Raw genomic sequence first — 16,184 nt, 5'->3', positions numbered from 1 at the left:
TCCTCTAACTCCTCTTCTCAAGTTACTTCACTGATGACAAGATAGAGGTACCTTCATTTCTACTCAAAGTCAGGACTTGAAAGTCACTGTTTTCCAGGTCACAGAGGTTCTTTCTCACTAGACTGACCCTAATTCTTTTATTAAGCTGTCTTTTAAAATTTTGTACTGATATCTTTTATCTTTATATCACTTTCCTTTTCAAATATCTCCCTCTCATTCATTTTACAACCCAGAAATGGGTAGAGAAAGCGAATCAACAAAATTAAACAATATATAAACTGAATCTGTGAGTGTGTATAATGTTCTATATCCATAGTCCCTCACCTCTCCAGAGAAGAGGATAGACATATTTTCCTCCCCATTTTGGGGCCAAGTTTAATCATTATAATTATATAGTATTTGGTTTGCAGCTTTGTTGTTCCTTCCAATACAATTGTTTCCCTGATTCTTAATTTCACTTTGGATCAAGTCAGATAAATCCTCCTAAGCTTCTCTGTATTCTACATATTCATTATTTCCTACACTTCAGTAATATTCAATTATAATCATTTGCCATAATTTATTTGACCTTTCATCAATCAAACAGCATCTACATTTTTTGATACTATTCCTAAAGCACAGAGTTCAAGAGAATTGAAAAGGTGGCTCAGAAAATTGAAAGAAAAAAATAGTCTGAAGATGAACTAGACTCAGTATTGACTGGAATGAAGGAACCTGGAACAAATAGTATATCAAATCAGCTTACTTAGTCTTATCCAGGTAACCAGTTCTGTACTTGAATATGGTCATCTTCATCACTTTCAACAAAATATATTGAGATCTTATTGTTGTGCAAGGAGTAGGTATAAGACACAGGACTTGCCAATGGAGACTTTACATTGCACTATAGTTGGAGAGATCACCACATGTTATTTTCGTTGGTAGTAAAGGCCAAAGGAATGCTACACCCTGCTGTTGGAATAGCAATATTGCTATGGGCTAGGATGATCAAGAAGGCTTCATAAAGAGGGTTGGAATTTCAAGACTGAGGAGGATTCAGTTAAAAGTAACTAAATTCAGTTAATGGAGTATAAATTCCCAGGCTAAACATTCACCAAATGACCTTTTGCTCTTTTTTCCCTACCTATTGATGGTCTAGTGTAAATATTTGTCTGCTTGGCACATCTAATTCTTATTCTCATCTATTGAATTGGCCCTGTTCATCTTCCCCACAATATTTTACCCACTCCTTTCTGCTTGCCTAAATTCTGCTCATTTTTCATGGCTAAATTCAAAGCTCACTACTTCCAAACAACCTTCCTAGACCCTTCCAGGTTACAGTGAGCTCTCTCTCTGTCTCTGTCTCTGTCTGTGTCTCTCTCATCTCTGTCTCTCTGTCTCTCTGTCTCTCCGTCTCTCTCTCTCTCTCTCTCTGTCTCTCCGTCTCTCTCTCTCTCTCTTTCTCTCCTCTCCCTGTTTTTTTTTTGTCTATGTCTCTGAATCTTTGTCTCTTTCAGTTTTTGTCTCTTCCACTCTTTCTCCTGAGTTCCTAGAACCTTTATTCATTGTTCCACTCAATGAATGACTTCTTTGACATTTGGGATATATTATATCATCATTTGGGTAGAATTTTCTACCCTTTACAAACAGCTTCCTCATTTTTCTATCTACCTCTAGTCTCTCTCTGGAAGTCCAATTTCATATTTTAAAATGCCTGTTGGATATCTCATATCATCACAGCTGGAAGGGACCTTGAAGGTTTCATTTTATGGATGTGGAAATGGAAACCCAAAAAGGGATAAGTAATTTTCCAGGGTTATACAGGCAAGTGAGTAGTATAGTAAGAATCTGAATCTAGGTCCCCTGACTTTAGAACTTAGAGCTCTTTCTATTATAGAATGAATGTATGGATGGATGATGAATGGTTGGAGGATGGAGAATGGGTGATGATAACAATAATAAGGACAAAGAATTAGAAAGGAGGAGAATCATTATAAATGAGAGTAGTGAGGAAAGACTTTACTCCATCAGGCAGTATTTGGGTTGTACTTTAAAGAACAATTAGGACTTGGACAAAAGTCCTATTTTGAATCTCAGGGATCATCCTGGAGTTGAAGCAACCAGAAAAAGTAGGGGCAGAGAGGAGAGGGGAGGAATAAAGGTGGAGTCGAGTTTCTAGCAAACTTCTCTTTGGCTGACCTCAGCTTTGCCCAGAAGTCCTTATCTCCTTACCCCACCTATAGATTTGCAGTTGACCCCATGGACATTGACACTACTGCAAGTAATTTATAAAGCTGCCAGTTATTCTGTTGCCTTTGCTATTCTGACATTAGCCAGAATCTAGCCACCTTCTGACCAGAGAAACTAGGGTCCACAACCCTGAGTCCCTCCCTGGCTCCAAGGACACCTACCACTCTGCCTCAGCAGGATTGTTTTGGGAATTGAACTTCCTATTGTCCCCCCACTACTGTTTGAGTTAGTCCTTAGCCCAATTGCTCAGTGAACTCACTGCCTTTTCCCCTGAAGATGAAGTCAATGAGACCTCCTGACATGCCAAATGGAACCCAGCTGAGACAAAAGTCGTGCCCCACTGGTGAAAGCTGTGACAGCAGGGGAGAAGTTCCTCAGGCTGATGGCTGCGCTTCTCAGCAGAAACCAGGTGACTAATGGTTAACATGGGTGGCAGAATCTCAGCAGGAATTACTCTCTTCTCTGCTGTACTGATGGGATAATGGAAGGAAGCCAAGAGTGACACTGAATGGGAATCAGGGTCACTACTTTGCAGACCTTAGCGTTTTCTAGAAATACTAGCTCTCCATTTAATCAGTGTTACTTGCTGTCAAACCTTTCTCATCATTTTCCTTTTCTCACTACTACCACACAGTATTTAAGATGGAGCTTTCTTTCCACCACTCCTACCTCCTACCCCTGTTCTGCATCTCTTTTTCTTCTTTTACCCTGTCCCCAAAGCCTGCACAAAACTGGTAAAAGACCCATTCCGGTCATGAAAGAGATAAGGTCTGACCAAAAGAAAATATGTGTTAGTATACATTCTATAACAGGTTACCAGGGCAACAATCTATGTTAAAGATATCAACATTTGTCTAGTTCTAAAATCAGTTCAGTTTTTTGATTAAAATCTTAATTAGTCTTATTCTCACACAAGTCACTCCTTTGGTTTTTATATTCAGTCTAGTTGGCTTACATTATCAAGTTACTCAGTTTCTTCATATGTAAGTAATAACAAGAACTTTTCTGTGACCACAACCTTCTAGTCAAGTATTTAGGTTACCAGTCCTAGAGATTAGAGTAAAAGATCCAGGAGCTTAAGGAGTACTCTTTAAATTCAATTTAATTTTATTCTTGTCCATGGGCTTTGCTGTGGGAGATTATCCAATTTAGGGCAGATCTAGTCATCCATTTTGGGGGGGTGGGATCAAAACCAAAACCCCCTCTTTTTTCCCCCTCTTGTTTCCTTACCTTGATTTTGTCATGTCTATCCACATGCAAACTGTCATATATTTCTATTAACAAATAGCATTATCACTCCCTAACATCTCCAAAAATTCCCTAGCCATAGCTGTCTCTTCACCCACACTGCAGTGTGAGAGGTATCAAGACTGTTGAAGAGGGACATAGAACCTCCTTGTCTAGGGTGGAAGTAATCATTCTCTTCCAGGTTTCTCCAGTGTCTACCATGATTAATGGAGGAACTAGGCTATAGGTTCATGCAGAACTGAACTGTTCAATCCAGTAAGATTTGGTCCTACAATTATTCTCTCCCCCTACTCCCTTGGTCCCACTTTTATTTGCCAGGAAGAAGAAATGGGTAGGGGAAGTGGGGAAAGGGCTTAAGAAGAATTTATTCTTTTTCCTTCACATCCTCCTTCCAGGGACCTAGGTGAATTTACTCCTAATTCTTGCCTTTCTTCATTCAAATGCAATAAAATTTATGACACCAATATTTTTTAGAAATGGGTTTTCTGACTCTGTAGTCATTTCATTATGGGTACTGTGGGGGTCTTTGCTATATTCCTCCCTTCATTTTTAAGGAAATGTAATTTTGAATTTCATTCCTTTTCTTACTGTCTCAATGTATAAATAAATTACTAAACCCGAAAAAAGGAGCCAAGAGAAAGTATTGACATAATATTACTTTATTTGAACTTCACAACAATCTTAAGAGGTAGGTATTATACATATCTCCATTTTATATAGGAAACTATATTTCAAAGAAGTTAGTTAACTTGCCTATATTCAACAGATGGGGTGTATCTGAAATGGAGATCTGAGTTAGGTCATCCTTTTTCATTATACCATAATGAGAGGATTGATCTAGTTACCAAAAAAAAAAGGTGTAATATTTTACCTGTTATGATGGTCTTATGCTTCTCCCTTTTTTGTCTCTTATCAAATCAAGAATTCCCTCAACCCTGGCTATCTTCCTTGAACTTTAATCTTTTTAAAATCAGACTCTACCACACTCTAAGGTATCTATTTTCAACTCAGCATTTATACTTTAAAACCACAAACCTGTTCTAGTTAGGGATCTTATTCTGGGCACCACATTTTCTTTTTTTTAAGCTTCAATTGATATTTTATTTTATCCAATTGCATGCAATGAAAGTATTTTACCATTCACCCACTTGTATATTAAAAGTTACACTTCTTCCACCCCCTCCCCATCCCCCACCCCTCAGTAGTGAACAGTAATGAAATTTGTACATGTATATTTGTATTTAATATGTTTACATATTAATCATTTTGTATATGAGGAATTAGGACTAAAGGAACAGAAAGAAAACCATGGATAGGAAGGAAAAACATAAGAGAATTTTTTAAAAGTAAACATTCAGATTCCATGGGTTTTTGGTTGATTTTTTTTTTTGGATCTGTATGTGTATGGCATTGTCCATAATAGGTCTCCCAGGATTGTATTAGTCCTCTGAACTTCTAAGAGGAGTTATATCCATCATAGTTGATATTTACAATGTTGTTAATGTATACAGTGTTCTCTTGGTTCTACTCCCTTTGCTAAGCATCAATTTGTGTAATGCTCTCTGTGTTTCTCTAAAGTTAGACAATTCATGGTTTCTTAAGAGAACAAAAGTATTCCATGATATTCATATACCATAATTTGTTCAACCATTCCTCAATTGATGGGCATCCCCTCAATTTCCATTTCTTTGCTTCTACATAAAGTGCTCTACAAATATTTTGGAACTTGTGGGACTTTTCCTATTTTTTATGATTTCTTCTGAATATAGGCTTAGTATTGGTATTACTTGACCAAAAGGTATGATCAGTTTTATTGCTCTTTTGGCAGATTTCCATATTCCATATGCTCTCCAGAATGGTTAACTTAGTTCACAGTTCCACCAATGGTACATTAATGCCTTAATTTTCCCACAATCTCTCCAACATTGATTATTTTCCCTTTAAGTAAATTTAGCCAATCTGATAGATGTGAGGTGGTACCTCATATTTGTTTCAATTTGCATTTCTCTAATAAAAAATTATTTGAAGCATTTCACATAATTTTATATATAACTAAAGTATTTTTGTTTGAAAACTGCCTGTTCATATCTGGGCACCACATTTTAAGAAGTATGTTATCAAACTATAACTTATCCAGAGGAGAGTGTCTCTGAATAATAAGGGACTATAGACAATGCCACACAGTATTTGGTTGAAGGAACTTGAATGTAATCTGGAAAAGAGAAGAATGGGGAAGGGGGTGGGTGGTTGGGGACATGCTATTTGTCTTCCAGTATTTAAAGGACTGTCAGGTAGAAAAGAGATTAATTAGATGTATTCTTCTTGGCCACAGAGAACAGAACTAGGAGCAATAGGTGTAAATTACAGGGAAAGAGATTTCAGATTGCTATAAGAAAGAATTTTCTAATATTCATAGTGATCACAGGGATGACAGATTTAGAACTGGAAGAGATCTTTGTTGCCCAGTTGTTTCAATTCTGTGAGACTCTTCATGACTCCATTTGGGGTTTTCTTGGCAAGTTTCTTGGGGTTTGCCATTTCCTTCTCCAGCTCATTTTTCAAATGAGGATACCGAGGCAAATTGGGTTAAGTGATGTGACCAGAATCACACATCCATAAAGTATATGAGATAAGATTCCTGACTCCAGTCTGGGCATTCTATCCATTGTGTCACCTAGTTGACCAGGAAGAGATCCCACAGAACAACTCTTCTATTTCAAAAGATTGAGGAATTGAGGCTCAGGGAGATTAAATGATTTTTTTTCAAGTGGCCGAACTACCATTTAAACATAGATTACCTAACTTAAATAAAAAATTCTTTCTATTGTTCTATGCTATATAAAAAATAAATTATCCTTTGGAAGTACTATATTCTCTGACCCTGGAACCTTCAAACAGGGGCTAGATGAATTCTGAGGAATATCCCAGAACTAGGATTCTAATATTTGTGTGCCCCTAATCACACTTTATCTAAGCTCCTTGGGGGGTCTGGTTTATCTTCCAGTTTTCTATAGCAAGTAATCAAATGCTTTGCATATAGTGGGTCTTCAATAATTTTTTTTCACTGAATGAATGAATAGGGAGGAAAATCTTAAAACCAAGAGAGATGTAATTAAAATCATTCCTATCTCCTCTTTCTATTTTAGAAGCCAACATAGAAAGGCCCTCCCCCTTTGAGATGAACACAATAAGATGGTGTGGGAAAGGGGTGGAGAGATGGGAATATAAATGAAAGAAAAGACCTCTGAGGCTTTAACTTCTAGTTTGGTTGACAGCCAAGGGTAGCTGCTTCCTTTTCTTTCCAAATCTTTTCCCCATTTTGAATTTCATCTCATTCCCAACCATTTTTACTCTCCTGCTACCTGGGGTTAGTCATTTCCAACACTAGGAACACTAGGAAAGTGGTCTGATGCACTGAGTCCTATTTGTTAAAAGATCTGAGAAGAAGGCAAAGCTTAGTCTAAAACTAAATGATAGACTTTCTGATAAGAGTCCTCAGACTATACCATATAGAAAGCCCAGAATCAGCAATGACTATACGTTTAAATTATAGGTCTGTAGAAAAACTAGCAAACTCTGTGCTACAGCCCTCCAACCTAGGCATCCAGAAATTTTCTCAGAATCTGCCTATGTGTGTGTGTGTGTTTGTGTATGTTTTGTGTGTGTTAGGGAAAATTCTGAAGGAAGGTTCATTTTGTCTGAATTCTCTGACAATTCAACTATAGCAAGTTCTCCTTCCCATCTCCCTCAAATCCCCAAAGTAAGCTCATAAGAAATAGGCAGTTCCCTAGGTATTTGCAGTATTACTATGTATATTCTATCAAAGGATAAAAAGAGAGGGCCAGAGAAACAAGATGATTTTCCAAGGTCACCCAGCAAATTAGTAAAAGAGGCAGAAATAAAGCCAAGGTCTCTTGGCTGCTGGCCATTGAAGGTAGATCATAATGCTTCTCCTTACTTTGTTCTTTTTAATTCTTAATTAAAGCATTTATTTTGCATCCCTTAAAGTGGATCCTATATGTCTCAACCTATAAAAGTTGGTCAATCTGAATAGCTGGATAGGAACATCACTTTACTACTGAGTCTTATATCTTTTTTGCTGACTAAAGGCAAATTGATGACGATAATATCTTTTATATTCAAGTATTCTCAACAAAGGGGCCGTGTTCTATATGGGGAAAAAAAGACATCTCTATAGTTTGACATCCTTAGAAACTCTATACAGACTGCTTAGATACTTCCTATCTAATTCCATAGGGAAAAAAAGCATTTCTATTTCAAGTCAATAAATAAAGCTAACTAATATTTAGTGTATACCTAGAAATGTGCTGTGGGAGTCTAGAGATATTTCTAAAACATGGCTCATTTTTTTCAAGGAGACTAAAATTTACCTGGGAAGACACCTTGCTTTTCACAAATATTTGCTGAATAAATGAATGGATGAAATATTGAAGGAGACCCACAATAAGTATATGAAACAAATAATGAAATAAGACAGTGCCACTAACTAACACAGTCTGTGGATGAATCACTTTTCCTTTTTGGACTTCATTTTCCTCATCTATAAAGTGAGAGAGTTGGAATAGATGTTCTTTTAAAAAAATTGGTTTTATTGATTTTATTTTATAGGGTGGTCTTTTTCCTTTATATCAGATATTTCCCAGACCCACTTGCTCAAATCCTGTCTTGTGATATAGAAAAACAATGAGGCAAAAAATTTGATGCAGAAAGTTTGTCTGAAAACATACAATTCTAATACTTCTCCTTCCCTTTGCTGTATGGGAGGAGGAGGTATGTTTCATTCTCTCTTCTCCAGGATTTTTCATTGGTTTTTCCATTACACAGAGTTCAACTTTTCTGATGATCTTTAAACAAATTTGTATTGACTTTTCTGATGACCTTTAAACTAATTTGTATTGACATCTGTTTGCTATTTATATCATTCACACTTCCCATCTTATCTCTTCTCCATCCAGGAAAGTCTTCCCTTATAACAAAGAATTTTTTAAATGAAGTAAGGAAAAAGCAATTTTGGAAAATTAACCAAGACCTTAACTGAGTCTGATTGGATTTAGTTGGCTTCCCAGTCCTAGTTCCCCTCTCCATTTCTCTACAAAGAGTGGGAGGGGTATTTCCTTATCCTTCCTAGGGTGGGGCAGCTGTATAGTGCTTTTGATAGAATGCTTGGTCTGAAGATGAGTCTGAATTCAAATATGGTCTCTGATATTAACTAGCTGGGTGATCCTAGGCAAGTCACTTAACCCTGTTTGCCTCAGTTTCCTCATTTATAAATTGAGCTGGAGAGGGAAATGGCAAAAAACTCCAGTATCTTGGCCAAGAAAACCTCAAATTGGCTCACAACTAAACAACATCCCAATAATTAGTTTCTCTTTTGCTTACACTGTTGTGATAATTATCATTTCCATGGTTCTGCTTACTTCACTTTGTACCAGCTGTATGAGCTTTTCATGTAGGCTGTTGTAGCCATTGTACATTTTTCTTTCCTTTGTTAGGTGTGGGCCAGGTGATCTTGATGCTCCCTCCTAACTCTGATAATCTAGAGATTGGATTGTGTGGTACCAATTCTAAGCCTAGAGAAGGCTTAGTTTCCTTATCTGTAAAAAAAAAAACTTTTATTGGGGATCCCTTCCAGTTCCTAGAACTGGGTTGTTGTGAGCTGCAGGAATCAGGGATTTTCAAAGATTTTAAGACTGGAGATGGACCTTGGAAGAAATGAAAGGGGTCACCCCTTCTCACCAGTCCTTGAGGAAGAAACAAAGACTAGTGCTGATGAAGACTGCTGATTCTCAGGAATGTTGAAGGGCATGGATGCTCTCCATTCCAATCCTTTTTTCTATGACCACTTCCCCCAGTGTAGTGTAGGTAAATGTTTAATATCCAATTATCTGAAAAACACAACACATTTTTAGGTTTAATAGTTTAATTATTAAAATTTTTTCCATTGCTTTCTTAAATCTAGGCAATTGATAAAACAATGCATCAAGCTCTGATTTTAGTTTTGGTACTTTTCCAAAATCACACTAAAAATTCAACTTTCCCTACTTAGAGCTGGCATCAGCACACCCCTGACCCCTACCCCCATCACAGGTATACCTTTCATTAAGCTCTTCTCAGTCTTTTCTTCTGCCTCCAGTCTGCAAGCCTCAGTGGATTTTTTTTTATCAGGACTCATTTTCCTAGCCATTTACTATTTATCATCCTTTTGCTCTGAACTCTCTTCTCTCCCCATCCCAATTCCTCCTAAAAGACTGGACCTCAAAAGAGATATGACGAGCTGAGCACACTGAGGACATAATTTAAGGATCCATTTCTTAAGCTTCACTTATTAATGATAGTGCAGACCTGCTGACTCATGTTGAAGACATGAAGAGAAAGCCAAAGAATTTTCATCAACATCAACAAACATTTAATCAGTGGATCCTAGAATCTGAGTTGGCAAACCTCATGGGTATGATCTAACCCAAACTCCACTCAATGGAGTGCCCTGCTCTACAAAGTTTGTCCCAGCCGGTCAGAATTTACAGAACATTCTACCACTGTACTAGAAGCTATGGAGGGATCAGACATCTGTCTGCCCTCTAAATGTTTCCAGTCTAGATCAATAATATTAGGTAGCACATACAAGTGGGCAGTAATTGCTACAGAAGACTAGGAAAGAAAACTGTGGGCTGAGACAGTAAGGGCTTCTTGAAGGAGTTAAAATTTGAACAAGGTCTTGAAAGATAGGATTGAAATAAGCAGAGAATACAGAGTAAAGTATTTGATATACAGAACAGATATGATCAGGTTCAAAGTTAGGAAATAGGGTTGATTCTGAGAAAAAGATGACTAAAATAGTGGATAGGGAGAAGGGTCAGAGATGAAATTAGAGCAATCCCTTCAGGAGTCTATGTGGGACCTACACCTTCTTTTCTCCTCCTTTTGAATGACAACTCTCTTCCAGTGTGGAATGGAACACAAGCCCAGATCGGAATCTTTCTTGTTTGTCCTTTCTTAGGTGGAGTGTTGAGGACTTAACATAATGTGACTATGGGATACTGCCCAGATACCTCAATTCTTCTTTGGAAATGTTTAGATAAAGCCTTTCTAGTTCAACTAGCTTATCTTCCTGACACAGGATGACCTTCCATCCTATAAGTGGTTTTTTGGGTTTTCTTTCTTGTCTTAGAGAAAGAAGCCCATGCAATTCAACTGTGTAACATGGGGAACTTTTCCCCCAAGAAAAAAAGTGCTTTTAAAATCTATAAGGGGAAGGGGAGTGGTACTGATCTCTGATTTTGTAAGAGTTGGGAAATTCTGGTGTGGAAACTTCCTCTGCCAACACAGAATTCTTTTTCTTTTTTTTAGTAGTTAGGCATTTAATAATTGTTTGATAATGATGTAAGTTTGCTCATGGGCCTCAGTGGCATCAACTGCCCACATCTTTATTTGGCAATTCTTTCAGCTTTGACTTAGAGAGGTCACCTAGGATACTGAGGGTCACATATCTTGGCAGAGGTTTGAATAGTACCCCTGCTAGTATTGCAAAAGAACGTTGGGTAGTCTCTTCACTTATGTGGATCACAGCCCTTTCCACGCCTTCTCAGACATTTTCATGAGTTTCTGTGGCCAAAAATACTCATCTAATAACTGAGCCTCTCCAGACTTATTTGGAATGTTTTTTGGAGGACACATAGTTCAAAGCCCTCCTGATACAGCGGAACTTCCTAAAGCTGACACTGAGATGGCATAACCATAGGGATTTGGCATCTGTGTAGACTTTTAAAGCTGATAATAATGATAGCTAAAGCCAAACCTGGGCCATATGCACCTGGGGGGCCACTGCAACTCAGAGATTTTCTAGAGAAAACCTCTTTCAGAGTACCTGAATTCATTTAAGGAGGTGAGAGGGTCTGGGAACCCATGGGCAATTGGGGGATAGCAAGGGAGGGTTCAAAAAAAATCTTTAAATAAAGATAGACAATTCAACAGAGATTTTGAAAGGATCTGGATTATTAGATTCTCTTCACTCCTGATATTAAGGACTTTTAAGAAAGATAGGAATCTCTTTTTTTTTTTTATTTAAAGACAAGAATATCCCAAGAGAATTTCGGGAGCCAGTAGAGCAGAGTGGTTTGCTCCGGAGGAAAATTCTGGAATGACGATGTGAGGTTCCACCTACAACCCTTGAAAGACACTTGGCTGTGTGTTACAGGCTCAGAACCAAAACTATCTTCTTGGTCCGTAAAAGGTTGAGTTAGCCGGCCTCCAACAGCCTAGGCATCCCAGTTCCTTAGTGCAGCAGCATCCCCGGAGGTTGAGAGAGCTGGATCGGACCTTAGAGGGCGATCGCCTAGAATCCAGATCAAGCCTTTCGTTTTCCAAATGAGGAACCTGAGGCTGGAGAAAAAGAAGCGAGTTTTCCAGGGCTACATGAGGTAGGGGCAGAGTCAGGATTCCAGAGCCCGGGCTATTGGCCATTAGAGCAGGGGGGACTCCGCAGCCGGCCCCTTGCGTGCACAATACTCCGGGTTCCTGGAGCTTGGGCTTGGAGACGGCCCCTCTGGAGCTCTGGCTCCGCCAAAGGTGACCTCATCCGGCTGCAGGAAGGAGCCCCCCCCCCCCCCAGGCTTTGATCTTCCAGGCAGCGCTAGGCCGGGCAGCCGAGGAGCGAACAGGTGGGGCGGCGCGCTCCTTCCCTCCCTCCCTGCGGCCTCCGCCCCCCGCCCAGGCGGGGCTGCGGGCACCGAGGAGTGGGCGCCGCCCCCGGCCCGGCCCAGCCCTGGCGCGCCCCCGATTGCGGCGGGCTGGAGGTGGCTGTCTCGGATAAGAGCGGGGGGCCCTCTCCCGCCCGCCCTCCTCTCCGCCCAGGCGCCGCGCCGAGCCCGAGGAGGAGGAGGAGGAGGAGGAGGAGGAGGAGCGGCCCGGCCCGGCGCACCGCAGGCTTCAGGCACGCCGCGCCCAGGGCCCGGGGCCCCGGGAGAGGTGAGTGGCACCACGCGGCCCCGGCCCCATCCCACCCCCGGCCTCGAACAGCGCCGGGAGTCGGAGCAGGGGTGGGCGGGAGAGGTGTCCGAAGGGACGGGGCCGGGGCCGGCCTCCAGCCTGCCAGCCCTCTGCCGAAGCCACGTGAGCCCGGCCGAAAGCGAAGGGCAGGGGGCGGGGTTTGGATCTCCCTGCCCAGAACACTGGCATCTGACCTTAGGGACCCTGGAAGGGCGTCCGATCCTAGTCTCCTCGATGCCCCTCTCCCAGGCCCGAGAGCCCTGTCCTACCTAGTCTGCCTATTTGTCCTAATTCCCCAGCCCCCTGTGTGCGCGCCTTGCTGGGGAGTGAGATGGGAGCGGAGCGGGAGGGATCTGCCCCGCCCTGGTGCCCCTCGAGCCCGAGGCTCTGCAGGCGACTTGAGGAAGTGATGGGGGGGGGGGCATCGCTGCCCAGCTGGCTCCTAGCACAGCTTGGTTCAGCTCATGGCAGCCCCAGCAGACGGGGGCTTCCTTCCCACAGCCCTCCCTGAAGTTTGGGAGGAAGGCACCCAGAGGGGAAGGTTGTTGTCTTTGGCTACACAGTAGAGTTTGGGGCTTTGGAGGACCAGCGGGGTGAGAGCCAACAAGGAACAGGCTCTTCCTGGCAGACATAAGGAAAAACACAGAACCCCACAAAAGTATGGAGCCCTTACAACCAGTCTCTAGGAAAACCAAAGGAAACATTTATGTGATCCTGGGTATGCCAACTCTTACTAAGAAACAATTTTCAGTCACTATATATTTACTGAATACCTACAGTGTATCAACCTGTGGTGAGAGTGATAGGGGTACAAAGAACCTGTGGTGAGAGTGATAGGGGTACAAAGAAACTAAAATGCCACTATTGCCCTTGGGGAGTTTACTGTTGAGACAATAAACAAATAAGAAGATACATGATGCCAGTGCACATAAACAAAGTACCAGATGAGTGATGCAGGTTTTAATTTCTGGAGGAGATGGGAAGGTAGTAGGAGGGTAATGGGTAGTGGGAGGGAGGTAGAGCACTGTGGGTAGTTTAGAAATTCATTAGCAAATGTGTCTGTGTTAAGGGTAGAAGTAAAAACAGGGGAGCAATGGAAAGAGAGAATACAGGATAAGTAGGTTGGGGCCAGGCTAGTGAAGGACCTTGAATGCCTGGCCAAAGGTTTTCAACTTGAAACTGTAGTTTTGCCCTTTGGTTTTCCAATATTTTCCACTTCATTTCTGTCCCTTCTCTGAGTCAACTTTTAGAACTTTAACTTCTAAATACCCCTCAGATTGGGAGGTTCTTCCTGGGAAGTCAGTGAAGAGGTTTTAAGTTCCAATGACTAGGAAAAGAAGACAGTTCAAAAATTTTTTGGAAAGGGCCCCAGAACTTAAAGTCTATGTTGCAGTAAAGGGTTGGTGTTGGCAACCTTCAAACAATTTCTGTGCAGTCCCTAACCTTCCATTTCTCTATCCCTGGCTGCCAAAACTTAGGAAAATCACTTAATCATAAAACATTAAGTGAGAAGCCCTGACCAAAGGAGCCACAGGGACTTGTAGCAACAAACATTAAACACCTACTGTATACATAGCATTGAACTACATGTTGACCAGGAGACTGAAAATTTATTTTTTTGCAAGGCAATGGGGTTAAGTGGCTTTCCCCAAGGCCACACAGCTAGGTAATTATTAAGTGTCTGAGGCAAGATTTGAACTCAGGTACTCCTGACTCCAGGGCCTGTGCTCTATCCACTGTGTCACCTAGCCACCCCGAGATTGAAAATTTAAACATCATCCCTGACCTCACAAAGGAATAATATACAAACACAGATAGTGGTAATAAGTGCTATTAGATAAGTACATCAGAAATGTCCACAATAGAATGATGAAGCCAGAAAGAGATAGTCATTACTGAAGGAAAGGAGAGAAAGTTATCAAAGATGTTTTCATGATGTAGGTGTACTAAGAGTGGCATCTGATTTGGTCTTTAAGGAATAAATGAAAATTCCACAGACATCTGAGTAGTAGGGCAAGACAGGCATATGTGAATAAAGCAAATGGTATTGGTCACCAGCTTGACTGGATTTGTAGAGTGCATTGAAGAGAACAATATGAGCTGGGGCTAGCAGGATAGAGTACCACCATAGTTGCAGAACCTTAGATGACAGGCAAAGTTTGAATTTTAGGAAGAAGCAGAAAACATTGAAGAATTTTGAAGAGAGAAGAGATGTGACCAGATCTTCATCTTCATATGAGAAAGATTATCCTGGTAGCATAAAGAATGGATTAGAGGAAGGAAAAAGGGGAAAGTTGGGAGATCTATTAAGAGTACATTGCAATAGCGCAAATAAGTAGTAACAAAGGCCTGTAGAAAGGTGAAGATATCAAGAATACAAATATATTCCTTTTTTTTCAAGAAGCTTTATAGTAAGTATAATTGGAAAAAAATAGACTTTATAAGATAAAGATACCTAAGGAAGTTAGTAAAATTTAAGTAGATAAAACAGGTAGAAAACAAATAGAAGTGCAATGCACAACACTCCCAAGTGTTATTCCAAATTAAAATGTAATTCAGAAATGTTTTATAAAAAAACAAAAATACAATAAAAACATAGAGAATATTATAGTTTAAAATTGTCAATATGTGGTCCATAAGGATTTTTTTGCATTGATTTGTGGCCTTAGTTTCTATTTGTACAATGTGATACAGGTAATTTTGACAAGAGTTCACAAGAGTAAGAGGTAATAATAGACAGTGATAATAGACAGTGACAGCCAGAGAAAGTCTTATAGAGCAGGGGAGGAGGGGTACTCTTTGGGTTGGGCCTCAAACTATGGATAAGAAAATGAGCAGAACTCCCCTCTTAGATCACAAATAAGTTATTTTTAATATTATAAATGGCCAAATTAACTATGAAGTACATAAAGAAAAATAAAAAACTGACAAAGAGAAGTATAGATAGAATGATTTTACATATGTTTGTGTATATATATATATATATACATACATACATAATATATATATATATATATTTTCATTCACCCCTATTTGTATCTAATGGTGACCATGGGGGGGGGAAGAAACTTACATAATTTTGTTGTATTTAAAAGAAAAGGAAGTTGTGCAATCACTTTTTTTAATCATACTATGTTATGGAAATTCTTGTTTATTCTATAAATTAAAACTAATTTTTTTAAAGAGATACCCCAAAACTTGGGTCTGTCTTGGCCAGAAAACCTCTTAGAGAGGAATAGGGCTTCCTACTGAAGTGTGCTTAGAATAATTCATTCTGATTATTAATACAGATGTTGACCTTAGAATGAAATACTTTTCCTGACATTTGGCCAAATCACGCCAGCTTCAAAGAGGAACCAACACTTGTACTGGGGAGGGATATCCTGAACCTTCAGAAATTTGGGAGCTGCTTGTGGTAGAAACCCCCTAAACTGGCAGGCAGCAGCAGGAAAAGAGAGGAAGAGGGAGGGAACAATTAACTGATTGAATTCCAATAACAGGTTTGATATACAGCTCAACATAGAATTTGGGTCTCTGTTCTAAGGGGGCCAGATTGGGCAGAGTATGCCATAGATAGGATCATTGCCACCTGCTTCCCCAACTGGGAGAGTTCAAACAAAACAAGTTTTCTTTTCTAGTTCTACTTTTGGGTACCTGTTCCATTGTTTTATCAGAGAGTCCACCTCTTTATTGATCTAAAA

The 16,184-nt window shown here is 40.1% G+C and overlaps 2 protein-coding genes across 4 annotated transcripts in view; one reads left to right on the top strand and one right to left on the bottom strand.

Moving 5' to 3' along the window:
- Positions 1 to 2,316: 2,316 nt before the first annotated feature.
- Positions 2,317 to 16,184, top strand: part of STEAP3 (STEAP3 metalloreductase) — a 58,858-nt gene continuing 44,990 nt past the window's right edge. Inside the window, exon 1 of one of the 3 annotated variants that reach the window (XM_074214998.1) lies at positions 2,317 to 2,638. In XM_074214998.1, coding sequence (XP_074071099.1) covers positions 2,506 to 2,638 — 133 coding nt within the window. In that variant the 5' untranslated portion in view covers positions 2,317 to 2,505. Of the gene's footprint in view, positions 2,639 to 11,726; positions 11,916 to 12,406; positions 12,463 to 16,184 lie in introns of those variants that run through there. The other 2 variants (XM_074215000.1, XM_074214999.1) reach the window with 2 other exon arrangements.
- Positions 8,590 to 16,184, bottom strand: part of C1H2orf76 (chromosome 1 C2orf76 homolog) — a 127,378-nt gene continuing 119,783 nt past the window's right edge. The window contains exon 6 of the mRNA XM_074215002.1: positions 8,590 to 9,383. Coding sequence (XP_074071103.1) covers positions 9,259 to 9,383 — 125 coding nt within the window. The 3' untranslated portion in view covers positions 8,590 to 9,258. The remainder of the gene's footprint in view (positions 9,384 to 16,184) is intronic.

Source organism: Macrotis lagotis, chromosome 1, assembly GCF_037893015.1.
Source record: "Macrotis lagotis isolate mMagLag1 chromosome 1, bilby.v1.9.chrom.fasta, whole genome shotgun sequence".
Lineage (NCBI taxonomy): Eukaryota > Metazoa > Chordata > Mammalia > Peramelemorphia > Peramelidae > Macrotis > Macrotis lagotis.
Note: the sequence above shows the minus strand (reverse complement) of the source record. Positions and strands in the feature narration are given on the sequence as shown.